Source organism: Diabrotica virgifera, chromosome 2 (genome assembly GCF_917563875.1).
Source record: "Diabrotica virgifera virgifera chromosome 2, PGI_DIABVI_V3a".
Lineage (NCBI taxonomy): Eukaryota > Metazoa > Arthropoda > Insecta > Coleoptera > Chrysomelidae > Diabrotica > Diabrotica virgifera.
In genome coordinates this window covers 100,261,124-100,278,259 of record NC_065444.1, presented here as the reverse complement: position 1 = coordinate 100,278,259, position 17,136 = coordinate 100,261,124, and the positions used below count along the sequence as shown (strand labels likewise).

Below are 17,136 nucleotides of genomic sequence, written 5' to 3'. Positions count from 1 at the left end.
TGCATTTAAATAGCATTGGACCAAGACTGTGCGCCTACCCCGCTACTCAATATAATTAAAAGCCTTATCATATCTATTACAGGCAAATGGCGTGACAGCACCAGAATTAAAAAACCTCTGGGACGATTCACTTCAAAAGTGTAATATAGCGTCAAGCGCGGTTGACAAAAGTTTTGAGACTGGCTCCATGGATCCTTCATTAGTGAAAGGCATTGCTTGCTTATACAAAAATCTGGGAGTCCTCACTGCTGACAATGAATTTAACAAAGAATTATTTAAAGCACATTTATCGTTATTTGTGGATGACGCTGACCAAATTGAAGAAATAGCAGATGCGTGTCTTATAAAGAAGGCTACTCCGGAAGAAAGTGGCATGGAGTTGTTTAAATGTTCAACTAAGAAGATGAAACATTAAGAAGTTATTTGGTACTAACATATAAATGAAATTTCAGCTACTTGTAATTTGTTACTTGTTCTTATAAATAATAAAGTAAATGATTAATGATAATTCTTGCTATTCAGTAGTTCCCTGTTGGAAAAATTTTAAGTTTGGGACTTGGGATAAATAATTAAGGTTGGTAAAGATATGCCTTGTGCGATAATGTTGATCTTACACTCAATATCCACATTTATACACAAACTATCAATATTGCAGTCGAACCGGTAAATCCTCGATCACTATTATCGGTAGTGATACCTTACCAAGTCTTGGCCACTCAGTATTAGACCCCGTACACATGACAGCGTTTAACGCCATGTTTTACCTGATCTTCTTCTTCTTCTTATCGTTGTGTTTATGCCCTATAAGAGCGTCGGACTTTGGTATCACCTATCCATCTTTTACCCATTTCTTCCACGCCTTCCGGTCCTCTGCCATTTCCTTCATCTGTTGCACTGTTTCCCTCTCTTTGTTCCGATTTCCTCGATTTGGTCCATCCACCCCTTTCTAGGTCTGCCCCTTCTTCTTTTCCCCTGTCTTTTGGCATCTGTCACCTTCTTTACTAGTCTGTTCTCGTTCATCCTAGTTATATGTTCACACCAATTCAGTTTTCTTTTTTCAATGTTTCCTCTATTGGTTCCTGGCTTAGCACGTTTCTGATGTTTTTGTTCCTTTCCCTGTCCATCTTGGTCCTTCCAGCTATTTTTCTCAGTTGCTTCATTTCCGCTGCATTTATGGCACTTTCATGTCTTTTATTTGTGACCCATGTCACTGATAAAACCTGATAATCGCGCGTTGCGTGTTAGTCCAGGGCGCATCTGTTTTGAGATGGACGTTGAGAGGTGACTCATATTTTTTCAATTGGGTTATCCTCCCTCTCACAAAATGTCCGGAACATTGTTTATATAATCAAAATGTCAAAAAAAATGAAGGAAAAATTCGATTATTTTATTCGTTTTTTGATTATAACTTTCAAAGTATTCACTTTCCTGAAAAGTTGTACGGATATAAAAGTTGCGTAAATAAATTTCCCACAATATAGGATTGGTTACAGATTTTAAAAATTATCACCCTTGTTGCAAAATAGCAATAATTGCGAAAAAACCATAAAAAAACAAGTATCGGCATTTTACGTTTTTAACCATTTATGCTACACTTAGGACCTTCATATTTTACCCGGAAAAACTATATAATATAGTAAAACAATACCGTAAATTTGATAAAGATTGGTTCCATAGATTTTGCAAAATAAATTTTGAAATCCAGGTTTCGCAAAAAAAAATCATTTTTTCAAAATGTTGCAGGACTGAAAATAAAGCAGATAGCAAGTTGATTTTTTTTACGTATAGAAGAATACCGTACCTTTCATTTCCAATTTTTAAAATTAAAATCCATTAACTACCACGGCGTCAGAAATTTTTTTTAAATAAACATTAATATTTGGTGCTACGCGCAGGACAGCGGTGTTCGATTCACACAAGTTGATTTCCACCAAAATTTCTTCCAATCTTTATCTAATATATTATTTTCTTACACTATATTTTGTTGTATTTTAATATTTTAATTCCACAACAATCAAACTAATTTGATTATTGTCTGTGGAATATTGTTTAAACAGTTGCATATGTTTAAAAATAAAAACTTTTATTATCTAACTTAAAATATGGGAACAAAGAAATTTTTGCCAAAAAAAGTGGTATTTCAAAGGACAGAGCATGTGTTTTTATTTTGCAATAAACAAATTTATTTATTTATATCGAAATGTACTTAAAATTAAAATTTTTCAATCATTATCAAAGGTCATTGGAATGCCCAATCAGAGCAAATTATCCGCTGTCCTGCGCGTAGCACCAAAAAAAAATGTGTATTAAAAAAATTCCTGACGCCGTAGTGGTTAACCGCTTTTAACTTTGCAAATTGCAAATAAAAGGTACGGTACTCTTCTATAAGCAAAAAAAAATTAAACTTGCTACCTGCTTTATATTCAGTCCTGCAAGATTTTGAAAAAAATAATTTATTTTGCGAAAACTGGATTGCAAAATTTATTTTGCAAAATCTATTCAACCGATCTTATATTAATGAAATTCATAGTATTATTTTCTTATATCATAAAGTTTTTCTTGGTAAAATATGAAGGTCCTAAGTATAGCATAAATGGTTGAAAAACGTAACATGCGAATACTTGTTTTTTTTATCGTTTTTTCGCAATGATTGCTATTTTGCAACAAGGGTGACAATTTTTAAAATTTATAACGAATTCTATATTGTGGGAAATTTAATTGCACAAATTTTATATCAGTAGAACTTTTCTCAGAAATGAATACTTTGAAAGTTATAATCAAAAAACGAATAAAAAAATTGAATTTTTTCTTCATTTTTTGACATTTTGATTATTTAAACAATGTTCCGGACCTTTTTGAGTGAGAGGATAAATCAAATAATATTATATGAGTTATTTTCAAACAATTTCTGCAAAAAAATATGAGTCCCTCTCAACGTCCAAATGTACTAATATTTTTACAGATGCGCCCTGGTCTATGTGTACGATACCATTTCTTCCTTGGTATCTTGAAACGCGACGTTAGGCAAACGCGACGTGTAACGCACTCATGTGTTCAGGGTTTTAGACCAGAGAAATAAAAAATAAAAAGCCTCTCTCGCGACACTTTTTGATACAGGTATCTAATCACTGCTTTTGATAAATTTGATGATAATAATATGTAATAATCAAAATATGCAAAATTATAGTCACTTTTTGCTTATAAACCATATAGGTCTGGATCACGCGTACCAAAAAAACGTTGATTATTAGCAAGCTGAAAAATTGTTAATAGCTTAACGGTGTCTAGTCGGACAAACTTTGATGTACGGGAACACTGGAATAGGGAAAGTTTTAATTGTGGAACAGTTTAAAAATTTGGAACGTCCGATTACGAAAACGTCCCATGTATTTTGTCAGACAAAACATTCAATTAATTTGTTACCCTTTCATTAAACTCTCATGCAAAAACCAGACTGCTATTACTAACCAACATGATTCATGTCATTTGACATGTTCTACGTGTTCCACGCATTAAAATGCCCAAAACACCAGTCTGATTTTTGCATGAGAGTTTAATGAAAGGGTAACAAATCAATTGGAAGTTCTGTCTGACAAAATACATGAAACGTTTTCATAGTCTGACGTTCCAAATTTTTAACCTGTTCCACAATTAAAACTTTCCCTCTTCCAGTGTTCCCATACATCAAAGTTTGTCCGATTAGACACCTTTAAGCTATTAACAAATTTTCAGCTTGCTATTAATCATCTTTTTTTTGGTACCTACGCGAGATCCAGGTCTAATATATTATTGAAAAAAATATGAGATCGTTATTTAGACAAGGCGGGTTCGTTGGAAAAAATATTCCCATGAGATTTTTTTGCATAATCACATTTGTAATAGATCCCAGAATAAGGTTCAAGAAGTCGCCCACGAAAAAAGTGGTCCAAATTTTTTTTAACATTTTTTTTTTAATCAAATTGAAAAAAATATTATTATTGGTCTGGACAAATTTTTTTAGGTTTTTTAGACCATTCTGGACAAAAAAGGTCTCCCGTAATTTTTCTCTAAAGTTGATGGTTTTCGAGTTGCAATTTAAGCAATTTAAAATTTGAAAAATGCAAAAATGGCCATTTTTAAGACTTAATAACTCGGTTAAAAATTATTATTATGAAAGTGACTAATCAAAGTTTAAAGCCCGCTCCCCCTACATGCTCCTGAAGAAATTTGTGTCATTAACTTATTACTAGGCTGTTATTTTTAATTATTAACAATAAGCCGTAAGAGCGTATTGACGCGGCTGTAAATGTGAGTGCGAGTAAGATGCCCCATTGGACTGCCGGAATGGCACGTCTCTCGCACTCATCATAGACGGTCGCCTAATACGTGCTGGCGCTCATTATTATTACTTAAAAATAACAGATACGTAATAAAATTATGAACAAAATTTCTTCAGGATCTTGTAGGGGGGGCTTTAAACTTTGATTTAGTCACTTTATGACTTTCATAATAATAATTTTTAACCAATTTATTAAGCTTGAAAATCGCCATTTTTTGTTTTTTTCAATTTCAAATTGTTTATAACTCGAAAACGATCAACTTTAGAGAAAAATTACAAAAGACCTTTTTTGTCCAGAATGGCCCAAAAACCTATCAAAAATATTGTATGGGCCAAAAATATTGATTTTTGCAATTCGATTAAAAAAAATTGTTAAAAAAATTGGACCACTTTTCACGTGGGCGACTTCTTGAACCTTATTCTGGAATGACTCACGAATGTGATTATGCAAAAAAATCTCATGGGAATATTTTCTCTAACGAACCCGTCGTTTTCGTCTTGCCTAATTCGATTTTAAACACAAAAGGTGAAGACCGGTAAATTATGTATTATGGAAAAGTGACAAAATTTTACTGAAAAAGCATACAAAATCCTTTAAAATGAGAGTTTGTAAAGCTATTTTTGTTAATTTGTTGCTTAATTGTTGCAAAAACAGCTTCAAACAGCGACTTTTTTTGAATATTATTAATATCTAACTGTCAAAAATGCACAAAAACTTTAATTTCCCTGACAATAGGGACAATATTATGGTAGGGGAACCCAAGCGGGGATTTTTGCTGTTACTCGAGCGCGTCAGATTATTAGATGGGGAGAAACCTTGTACAGTGTACCCTGAAAATGTGCCTCTACCAAATATTGGCTCGTAATGCAGGGGAGTTCATTAAGGGGAGTGGGGGGCCGAAAAAAAATCTATCGTTAGAAAAACTCGAAATCGAGTAGGTACATGTAAAACTGTGTATAGTACGTTCTTTAACGGTAAAATATTGCAAAACCTCTAAATTTTAAAGAACCGCTTGGATTGACATGAAATTTGACATACAAATAGCTAATAAGTCAAAGAAAAAAGTGATATTGTGCCGATGTGTACTTTTACCCCGAGGGTGAGTTTCACCCCTTCTCGGGGGTGAAAAAGTATATGTCCAAAATAAGTTCGAAATTCGATAAACTGACTAATTATAAGCAACTTTTGTTCTATAGAGTTTTTTCATTAAGTCAATACTTTTCGAGTTATTTGCGAGTGAATTTGTTCATTTTTCAACAAAATAACCACGTTTTTAGACTATTTTTCGCAAATAACTCAAAAAGTAAGTATTTTGTCGAAAAAAATATTCTTAATAAAAATATATTTTTTATAAAAAAATGAAAAAAATGGTGCATATATTAAGTCTGTAGACCCAGTACAAGCAAAGTTGTAGCTAATGAAAAGTAGGTTCTTATTCGTCAAATTCCAAATCGAACATTTCATCGAGAAATAACCAAAAAACGGGACACTTTTCGGGAAACACTCATTTCAACTTTTTTATAGTGTTTAAAGGTTTATTTTGGTTTTTTAAAAAAACTTCTAACCTTAAAAGTAAGTGAGTTATGCTCAAAATATTGTTGGTTACTTTTATTTTTTAGTAAAAAGAATCGCGAAAAGCACCCCCTAATTAGCATATCAAATAAAATTAATCGTTACCGCTTCACAAGTTACTTTAGGTATTCTTTATACTATAAGTCTCAGCGGTTTAAAGTGCTTATTCTTGAAAAGGCTGTAGTTAAAATGGCTTGAACGAGTCACTAATCCCGAGTGTATGCAAACTTTGTACAGCCATAGCATAACCGATTTTTGTCTAACAAGAAAACAAAGAGTCCAAAATATTCATATAATCCAAACGTACCTTTTATTACTTCTTGAAATTTTTGATATTACAAATAATTTTGAAGTTATTTTGAAAAAGAGCATTTTTTTCAAAATTAAAAATTTTAAAATTTTTATTTTAAAATCATTTCTTTTTTCAAAAATACGCACGTTGAATCGATGAAATCGTACAGATCATATAGACACAACATAAATAAAGCAACATGTAAAGCGGTAACGATTAATTCTATTTAAGTTCTTAATTAGGGGGTGATTTTCCCGATTTTTTTATGCCAAATCAAAACGGACCAAGAGTATTTTGAGCATAACTTGCTCACATTTGATGCCAGAATATTTTTTTATAAAATGGGTATAAAGCTTTTTAAACTCTTTAAAAAAGTTGTAATGAGTTTTTTCCAAAAAGTGCTTCATTTTTTGGTTACTTCACGTTGAAATATATTTATTTGAAGTTTGGCGAATATGAACCTATTTTTCTTTAGCTATAACTCTGCTTCTACTAGGTCTAGAGACTTCATGTATACATATACACCATTTTTTTTTCACTTTTTTACAAGCTATACTTTTGCTAACAACGATTTTTTCGATAAAATACTTACTTTTTTAATTATTTGCGAAAAATTGTCTAAAAACGTGTTTGTTTTGTTGAAAAATGAACATATTCACTCGCAAATAACTCGAAAAGTATTAACTGGGTGAAAAAACTGTATAGAATAAAAGTTGCTTAGAATTAGGCATTTTATCGAATTTCGGACTTATTTTGAACGAATGTTTTTCACCCCCGAGAAGAAGTGAAACTCACCCCCAGGGCAAAAGCACACATCGGCACAATATCACTTTTTTTCTTTGACATGTTGGCTATGCGTATGCCAAATTTTATGTCAATCCAAACGGTTCTTTAAGATTTACAGCAAAAACCGTCAAATAATGTACTAGTACTAGTATATTTCAAAAATCTGACGATTTGAGCGGTGCGTAAGGAAGTGGGTGAGTCCCAAAGAGTTTTACAAGAAAAAAGCGAATATTTCGCGAAATGAATGACAGATCGAAAAACTAAAAAATACGTTCTCAATATTTTTCACAAATCTATCGAATGATACCAAAGACGACTTCCCACGGAGAGGGGTGGGGGCAAATTTAATATTTTAAATACGAATCCTTCGATATTTCGCGAAATGAACTACAGATCGAAAAACTGAAAATACACTTATTTAATATTTTTAAAAAAGCTATCGAATGGCACCAAAGACGACCCCTCACGGAGTTGAGGTGGGGGTTACTTTAAAATCTTAAATGGGAGCCCCCATTTTTTATTGCCGATTTGGATTCCTTACGTAAAAATAAGTAACTTTTATTCGAGACATTTTTTCGAATTATGGATAGATGGCGGTGTAATAGAAAAAAACCATTGTTGGAAATGGAGAATTAAATTAAAAAATGGAAAGTTCCCACTAAAATGGAAAACTTTACTTAACTCTTTTTGGTTTTAGGACCTAATCTTCACAACCCAATAGGTCCCTATAACGCTCGAGTGACTGCACATTTAGCATACTTTGCTCCCCTACAAGTTGAAATTGAAATTTCAGCAATATTGAAATTGTTTATTCCAGAGAGCTTTTATTTACAACGTTATTGTACGTAAACTATGAGATTTATATAAATATTTAAAGCACCAGATTAAAGAGAAAGGTATATTTTATTGAATTAAATCATTTTACGATTAAACAGTTTATATTAGACATTGTAAAATAGTAGGTACACTACAAGTACGCTGATTTTAAGGTTATAAACAATTAAAATAACTCAGACGCATTAACATGTAGGAAGTTTGTTTGTAGATGTTTTTATTATTCCAAATTTCCATTTTCACACGAATTAAAAAAAAAAAAATAAAATGTCCGACGACTCTTAGAACCCGAGTTAGCCCATTTTTTTTTTCATTTTTCGATTTTCCCGTTTCAAAAACTGAACTTCAAATCTATAAAAGTGATTGGTGGATTATTTATTTAATATTTTACCGAGTAATTTGTTTAAACAATTTGACATAGATGTTCATTTTGCAAAATTTTACTTTTTCTTTTTATTATATTGAAAAGATTATGAAATGATAGGTAACTAAAAAAATATTGATTATAAGAGTTATAAATATATGTACCGGGTGTCCCAATAAGAATGGCTCTCGGCCATATCTCAGGAACCGTTTATAGTAGAGCTTTGAAATAAAAAATTTTATAACAAAAGTTGCCTCAGGAAAAGCCTGGAAATTATTTTCATAATTGTGGGTCCACCGCTAGAGGGCGTAATTGAATATCAAAAATAAAAAAATCTAAATTTTACAAAATTTTCCTAATGAAGGGGCACTGGAAATCCGATTATTGTATTCTTCATCAAATTCTGCGCATATTTGATTTAACAAGTTTAACTCTACCTTTGCAAATAAGAGGTGGGTGTGAGTGGGAACCTTGTTATGAAAAAATGGCTGTAAGTCCGGTTCTGCTAAATCAAATTTTGAAAACTGGGTCTTGTTGAAGACAGATCTTTTTCTTCAATGTAAGCGTGATAATTTTGAACCATCCTAACAAGTAATAAGCCAGCTGGGAGGCGTTATTTAATTTTTTTCAGAAATCTAGTTTTCTTTGGAAAATATTAAATACAAGTATGCATTTTTAATCATACTTTATAAAATTAGATTAAATTAGCAATAGAATAGCGAAAACCGCATGTCGATATCTTTTTTCTATCTCAAGATATCTCGAGAAACGTGTAAATTTTATACATAACTGTTACTATCACCGGTAAACTAAGTTAATGAAAAGTAGTGTGCTGTGGAAAAAAACAAAACAACATTTTCCAGATGTCAACGTATAAAAATATAATTAATTAAAACAACAATATAAAGAGAAACAATACTATTAAAATTAAATATAACACAGAACAAAAAGAACTACTTAATGACGACCTAAATATTCAAATTGTTGCCCATCATACACTACTCTAGAATACATTATCCAGAGAATACTAAACGCCATTCAAAGCATATCGAGAGCAGAAATTGAGACTGCTGTTCAATCTACTCTTGAAAGAGTAAATGTTTGCAACGAAAATGATGGGCAAAAATTTGGACGTTTATGTATCACTAAATAGTTGTTTTTATTTCTTTGTAATAGGGCTTTTCAACGCTTCTCATTTGTTTCAAGCCTCTGTCATATGCCGTATAATCCGTGTATAATATTAATATACGAGATATGAACGAGGCTCGAAACAAATGAGAAGCGTTGAAAAGACCTAATATACGTTGACAGCTGGAAAATGTTTCTTTGTTGTTTCCATAGCACACTACTTTTAATGAATTTCGTTTACCGGTGACAGTAACAGTTATGTTTTTAAATTTACACGTTTTGTAAGATATCTCGAGATAGAAAAAAGGTATTAACATACGGTTTTCGCTATTTTGTTGCTAATTTTGTTTAATTTTGTAATATGGTATTAAAAATGCATGTTTGTATTTAATATTTTCCAAGGAACACTAGATTTCTGAAAAAAATTAAATAACGCCTTCTAGCTGGCATATTACTCAGTAAGTTGGTTCGAAATCATAACTTTTACATTGACGAAAAAGATCTGTCTTCAACAAGACCAAGTTTGCAAAATTTGATTAAGCAGAACCGGACTCACAGCCAGTTTTTCATAACAAGGTTCCCACTCACCCCCACCTCTTATTTCCAAAGGTAGACCTAAACTTGTCAAATCAAATATGCGTAGAATTTTATGAAGAATACGACGATCGGATTTCCAGTGCCCCTTCATTAGGAAAATTTTATAAAATTTAGATTTTTTAATTTTTGATATTCAATTACGCCCTCTAGCGGTAGTCCCACAATTATGAAAATAATTTCCAGGCTTTTCCTGAGGCAACTTTTGTTATAAAATTTTTTATTTCAAAGCTCTACTATAAACGGTTCCTGAGATATGGCCGAGAGCCATTCTTATTGGGACACCCGGTACTATCTTTTAACAATGTCTTCTACAAAGAAATTAATTGATTATTTAAAAGTCAATACGTGTTAGTTTTTCTTAAATTATGCCTATTATTTTTAAAATTACTTTTCTTGACTGAAAGACAATACAAATACACACACCGGCAAAATTAGCCGAACACCTTAAAAATGGGACAAGTTTGATGTCTCGAATTCCCTAAACCTGTTGTCCGATTTGAGTGATTCTTTTGGTATGTTATAGCCTTATTAGTTAAGAATATCGGTGTAATAATATTGTTGCTAGACAGTTAAATGTCATTTCATACCGGGTGTTAAAATCATACTGTGTTTTTTTTCTTAAATTTCGGAACACCCTGTGGAATATTCTAGCATATATAAAATATTAAAATTAAAACTCGATTGTAGACTTAGGCTTTCTTAACATTTTCTTTTTTGATTCATTTGCTTATGTTGGAAAATAAAAAAGTTATGTGCTTTAACAACTAGCCATACTTTTTACCAATAAATCCTCATAGTAGGGGAGGAAAGTATGCTAAATTTGCAGTTACTCGAGCGTTATGGGGACCTATTGGATTGTGAAGAGTGGGTGCTAAAACCAAAAAAAGGTAAGTTAAGTTTTCCATAAAGTGTGGGACTCTCCATTTTTTAATTTAATTTTCCATTTCCACCAATCGTTTTTTCCGATTAAAGCGCCATCTATCCATGATTGGAAAAATTGTGTGAATAAAAGTTGCTTATTTTTACGTCAAGGATCCAAATCTGCAATAAAAATTCTGGGCTCCTATTTAAGATTTTAAAGTAACCCCCCACCCCACGTCCGTGGGGGTCGTGTTTGGTGCCATTCGGTAGATTTTTGAAAAATATTGAATAGGTGTATTTTGCAGTTTTACGATCTGATGTTTAGTTCGCGAAATATCGCAGGGTTCGTATTTAAAATTTTTAATTTACCTCCCACCCCTATCCGTGGGGTGTCACGAGCCCCCACGGAGGTGGGGTGGGCGATTTAATTCAAAAACTTAAATAGGAGACCCCAATTTTTATTGCAGATGTGGATTCTTTACGTAAAAATGAGCAACTTTTATTCGACACATTTTTTCGAATTATGGATAGATAGCGCTATAATCGGAGAAAAATGATTGTTTCAAATGGAAAATTAAATCAAAAAATGAAAAGTCCCCCTCTTTATGAAAAACTTAACTTTTCTGATTTTAGTACATACCCTTCACAATCCAATAGGTCCCCATAACGCTCGAGTAACTGCAAATTTAGTATACTTTCCTCCCCTAATATGAGGATTTATTGATGAAAAGCATGGATAGTTGTTAACGTACATTACTTTTTTATTATCTCACATAAGTAAATGAGTCAAAAAGGAAAATGTTAAGAAAGCCTAAGTCTATAATCGAGTATTAATTTTAATATTTTACATATGCTAGAATTTTCCACAGGGTGTTCCAAACTTTAGGAAAAAAAAACACAGTATGATTGGTACACCCGGTATAAAATGATATTTACCTGTCTAGCAACAATATTATTACAACGATATTTTCAAATAATAAGGCTATAACATACTAAAAGAATTACTCAAATCGGACCAGTGGTTTAGGAAATTCAAGACATCAAACATGTCCCATTTTTAAGATGTTCGGCTAATTTTGCCGGTGTGTGTATATATTTTAAACAAATTAATTGTTATAAACTTTGTAAAATAGGTATAAATAAAAATAGTAAAAAATAAGTGTGTGCATTGTAATATGCTAATTATGTATACATATTAATGCCATAATTTTTATTTATGATTGTATAAAGTTTATAACAATTAAATTGTTTAAAATATATTTATAATGTACCTAATTGTAATTGTAAAAATAATATGCATTATTCAAGTTATTAATGCCTTTATCAATAATTAGTAAAAAATAATTAACTCGTATAGTTAAATTTAGTTAAATTTATTGTTTAAAGATATTATTTATAACTCTATTTTTGGCCTGCTTATGACTTCATAACCTTTTCTCCTAATAATAATAAAAGAAAAGTAAAATTTTGCAAAATAAATATTTACATTGTTAATGTCCGACTGCAAATAATGACACGATTTCGAAGTCAGTTAAATATGATATAATGCTCTAGGGTGTTATTTTAAAAAATAACGCCCTTGGGCGTTAAATTTAAATAACTAGTTAAATACTATGAAGTTGACAAATAAAAACCTAAGTTACCACAATTACGTTACGACTATTGCTGCTAAATGTACTTATTTGAAAACTAATTAATTCAAAATTCGTTCAAATTTTTTGCATATAAAGAAGAATTTAGTCGGACATTAAACGTTGAAGGCACCACGGGTATTATGGATAATATCGCTTTCGGTCAACGTATATTACCTCAAGCGTTATTATCCTTATAACTACCTTGGTACCTTAATAACTATTAAACAAATAACTCGGTTAAATAAACAATCTCAAATTAATTAATTGATTATTAATTAATTAATTGATTTATGATATACGTGACGTCACGGGAAAATGAAGATCATTTTTTGTAATGTGAAAGTCGGCCTTTTTAGACATATTTACAATGCCTCATAATTGTTGCCAAAACCCAAAATCTAAATTTTATGTTACAATTTTTGAAGATTTAGGTCTAACAATAAAAGTTAATAAGCGATCGCTCAAGGAAGTGATACATTTTATAGGCCTGGATCCCGTGTACCAAAAAAAGTTGATTAATAGCAAGCTGAAAATTTGTTAACAGCTGAATGGTGTCTAGTCGGACAAACTTTGATGTATGGGAACACTGGAACAGGGGAAGTTTTAATTGTGGAACGTGATTTTAATTGTGAAACTTGTTTTCCTGACAAGTTTCTGATTGTGAAAACTAGCAGGTTCAAAAAATATTTGTCCGACAAATATGTTGGGCATTTTAATAAGTACGACACGTAGAACATGTCAAATGACAGAAATTATATTGGTGGTAAATAGCAGTCTGATTTTTCATGAAAGTTTAATGAAAGGGTAATAAATCAATTGGAAGTTCTGTCCGACAAAATACATGTAACCTTTCAGAGCCGGATTTAAGGCAGTGGGGGCCCTGGGCAGAATTCGTGTGGGGCTCTACATCCTGCCAATAAAAAAATTTTTGTTATAACTATGGTACCTGCACCTACATAGTCAACTACAGGGTTTTCCCTTTTAGAAATATAAAAAAATACTATTCTAACTGGGAAATAAGCCACAATTTAACTTGAAAAATTATTTTTTTATCTTTTCTTATTGGCTTTGGATTGCTTGATCCATTCAGTCACGATAAAATGATATTATTGACATTTCGACTTCCACTTCGGACGTCGTTACCAAAATACAAAATATTAATGTACTTATTTATATAAAATAATATTTTGTATTTTGTTAATGACGTCCGAAGTGGAAGCCGAAACGTTAGTAAATTCATTTTTCAAGTTAAATTGTGGCTTATTTCCCAGTTAGAATAGTAAATTACATAAATGCCACAAACAAATAGTCTCAGAACAATATTAAAAAAAATGTTGATCTACTTTTATCAAAATATTTTTAAATAATAAAAAATACAAAAGCTTTATCTTGTTACAGTAAAATATTAAAAATGTGTGTGTTTGTGTTTTATTGGCACTGGTTTTCACAACCAACTGGCCAGTCAATTTCATGATTTTTTAGATTATAACTTATCACTAACTCAGGGGAGTAATGTGTAGTGTGTGTTGAGTAAGTGTCTTGTTACTTTGCAAAGTCGACGTCATTGTCTTTGCAAAGAGACGCTAATTGCATCCGAACATCTGCGGTTCCTCCGGTAAGTACCGATCCCACAAGGACAGAAACTATTTTCATTTATTAATTTATAATAAACGAAAAATTCCTGACCCTGGTAAGATAAATAGACATAGTTAAGATGCATGGTTAAAGTCACGGTACTTTTCGAGATTTTTTAATTGAAAATTCCTTGATTATGTAGGACATGTCTAAATATCTTAGAACATCGTGTTCAATGCTCATTATTATAGAGAGATGGTTCAAATCATGTAAAAATCCAAAATTGGAATGAATGGATTCATATGCAGAAAGCCTCTGACTTAAAAAGACGAAATGAAGTGATCTACAATGGCGATAAAATTTTGAGTCCTAAATTTCTCTGATTTTGTCATGTCTCTAGGGATGTTCCATAATCCAGTGGAGTCAGTCGAATATTCCTTAAAAGAACATAGATTCGTTAAGTGATCTAAGTGCCGCCACTCCTGAATTAAGGTCAATATTTGGATATTGGAGAATACGTATTGTGCTGTTTGTCCAGCAGACTTCATTTTCTTTGTCCAGAAGATTTCATTCCAAAATATTGCAAATATTCCTGTTTCCTGTAAACACATTCGATTATACAAACCATTCGCATTGTTACGAGTTTTAAATTGTTCCTCATCGTCTTCTGGAATTTTGGATTATGCTCCTTTAATCTGATTATAACGTATAACTCGTGCTTCTGCGGCATCACTTCTAAATGACCATCTAGTCCTTTACTCATTTAGGAACGATAATATTTCTGCCACGGTCGGCGTTGCTCTCGCTTAAAGACGCAGCTTTTAAATATTCGATTAAAAAGTTGTATCTATATATAGAGGAAGTGAACAATACATATAGTTCATATAGTGCTTTTAAGAAATCAAAGAATGCTATGGCAGCAGGACAACACTGTTGCAGCTTTTGCAACTAAATTTAGAGAGTGGGCGGCACACGGAATCCACAACGCCAAGATATTATGTTATCTAATTTCAGCCTGAACACCACAATATTTTCCACTCATAACTGACGCGTTGTCGTAGTTATCCCATGCAGTTTTTCAAATCGATATCATATTCTTGAAAGAGAAGAATTACAGAATTAAATATATCTTCTGCTTTATGTTCGTGATTTCGCAAAAATACATTTTCATCAGGAGAGAAACTTTCCATGTAATGAAATATCAGAGTTAATTGATTGTCAAAAATTATTCTATGTGAATAATGTGCAGCTTTTTTTAAGTTTCGGGCTTTGTGGGGGCCCCCGGGATTTGGAGGCCCCGGGCAGCTGCCCAGCCTGCCACCCCTTAAATCCGGCCCTGGAACCTTTTCGTAGTCTGACGTTTGAAACTTGTAACCCGTCCCACAATTAAAACTTCCCCTGATCCAGTGTTCCCGTACATCAAAGTTTGTCCGACTAGACACTGTTAAGCTATTAACAAATTCTCAGCTTGCTATTAATAAATTATTTTTTAATGTTGTTCTAAAGCTATTTCCTTGTGGCATTTTTATAATTACGTATTTTTTATGGGAAATAAGCCACAATTTTACTAAAAAATGAATTTATTAACGTTTCGAAGCCCAAATCGGGTTTCGTTGTCAAAATACAAAATACTACTAAAATAAAACAAACATGTTGTTGCTAAGTAAAAAAATTCTTCTAATAATTTATTTAATCTGACTCATTTATATTGGCAATTCAGACGTATATTATACATTTTAAAGTAGAAGACTTTAAAATGATATCGCCAATATTTATGAGTTGCGTTCCTGGGACGACTTTACTAAAAGATAGTTCATTCGATTACATGAAATCAATCCCAACTCAAGAATATCCGTCGCAAAAAAAATCATAGCATGTGATCTGTCTTTAAAAAGACAACCAAATGCAACGATGACAGTAAAATTCTCGCGTTAGAGATTCCATAGTAAATCACGAGGGAAAACCAGGAAAAAACCTCGTGATACTATCCCGACATCGTAAGTATTTGGTCTTACATTTAATCTACCTTCAAAAAACTAATACCAAATTCTGACTTTAATATGTTTAAATTATAAATAATATTAATATTACATAGATATACAATAAGTAATACTAAAATATAAAATTTGTACTAACTCGATATGTTATTGACTTACTAATCGTGGTATTTTCTTTCTATTGACTTCCTCTTTCAGTATGGGTAACCACATCTTACCGCATTCTACCGAGGAATTTGCGACACAATTGGTTTCATTTAGCATAATTAGAGCCGCTTCTTTGATTTTTCTCTTTTTACTATCTGATTCTTTCAGGACTATACTTGAATCTCTCCACTGAACTCTATGTTCATTATCCCATGCGTGTTGACATATCTGAGATCTATCAAATTCTCTGTTTTTAATATAAGACTGATGTTCACTTATTCTAACGTTTAATGGTCTTGATGTTTCACCTAAATAAAATTGTTCGCATTCACAAGGTATTCTATAAATGCAATTCTTTGTTCTTTCTTGTTCATTGTTAGGTTTAGTTTTAGATAGAATAGATCTCAATGTGTTTGTTGTTTTGAATGTTGTTGAAATGTTGAATTTATTTCCTATCGTTTTAAGTTTCTCGGATAGTCCTTTTATATATGGTATTGTTATTTTCCTCGTATTATTTCTTGTGAATGTTGTAGGATCCCGTTCTAAGTTGTTCTCTTCCATTCGATCTAATCTTGTCAATTCCTTATTTATAAACGATAAAGGATAATCATTTTTTAATAAAACAGATGTTAACAATTGTTTTTCTTCTAAAAATGAATTTTCGTTAGAACAAGTAATTTTGGCTCTATCATATAAGGATTTAATGATTCCCTTTTTAACGTTGATGTTGTGATTTGATTTGTAATTGAGATATCTGTTGGTGTGTGTTGGTTTTCTATATATAAGACTCAAGTGTATAGAAAACCAACACACACCAACAGATATCTCAATTACAAATCAAATCACAACATCAACGTTAAAAAGGGAATCATTAAATCCTTATATGATAGAGCCAAAATTACTTGTTCTAACGAAAATTCATTTTTAGAAAAAAAACAATTGTTAACATCTGTTTTATTAAAAAATGATTATCCTTTATCGTTTATAAATAAGGAATTGACAAGATTAGATCGAATGGAACAGAACAACT

General features: G+C 31.7%; 1 protein-coding gene across 2 annotated transcripts in view; it reads left to right on the top strand.

Moving 5' to 3' along the window:
- The window catches only part of LOC114343807 (uncharacterized), a 42,598-nt gene that overhangs the window by 13,731 nt on the left and 11,731 nt on the right, over nt 1-17,136 (top strand). Inside the window, exon 2 of one of the 2 annotated variants that reach the window (XM_028294651.1) lies at nt 83-508. The exons of the other annotated variant lie outside the window; for it this stretch is intronic. Coding sequence (XP_028150452.1) covers nt 83-415 — 333 coding nt within the window. The 3' untranslated portion in view covers nt 416-508. Of the gene's footprint in view, nt 1-82; nt 509-17,136 lie in introns of those variants that run through there. 2 annotated transcript variants of the gene reach the window in all.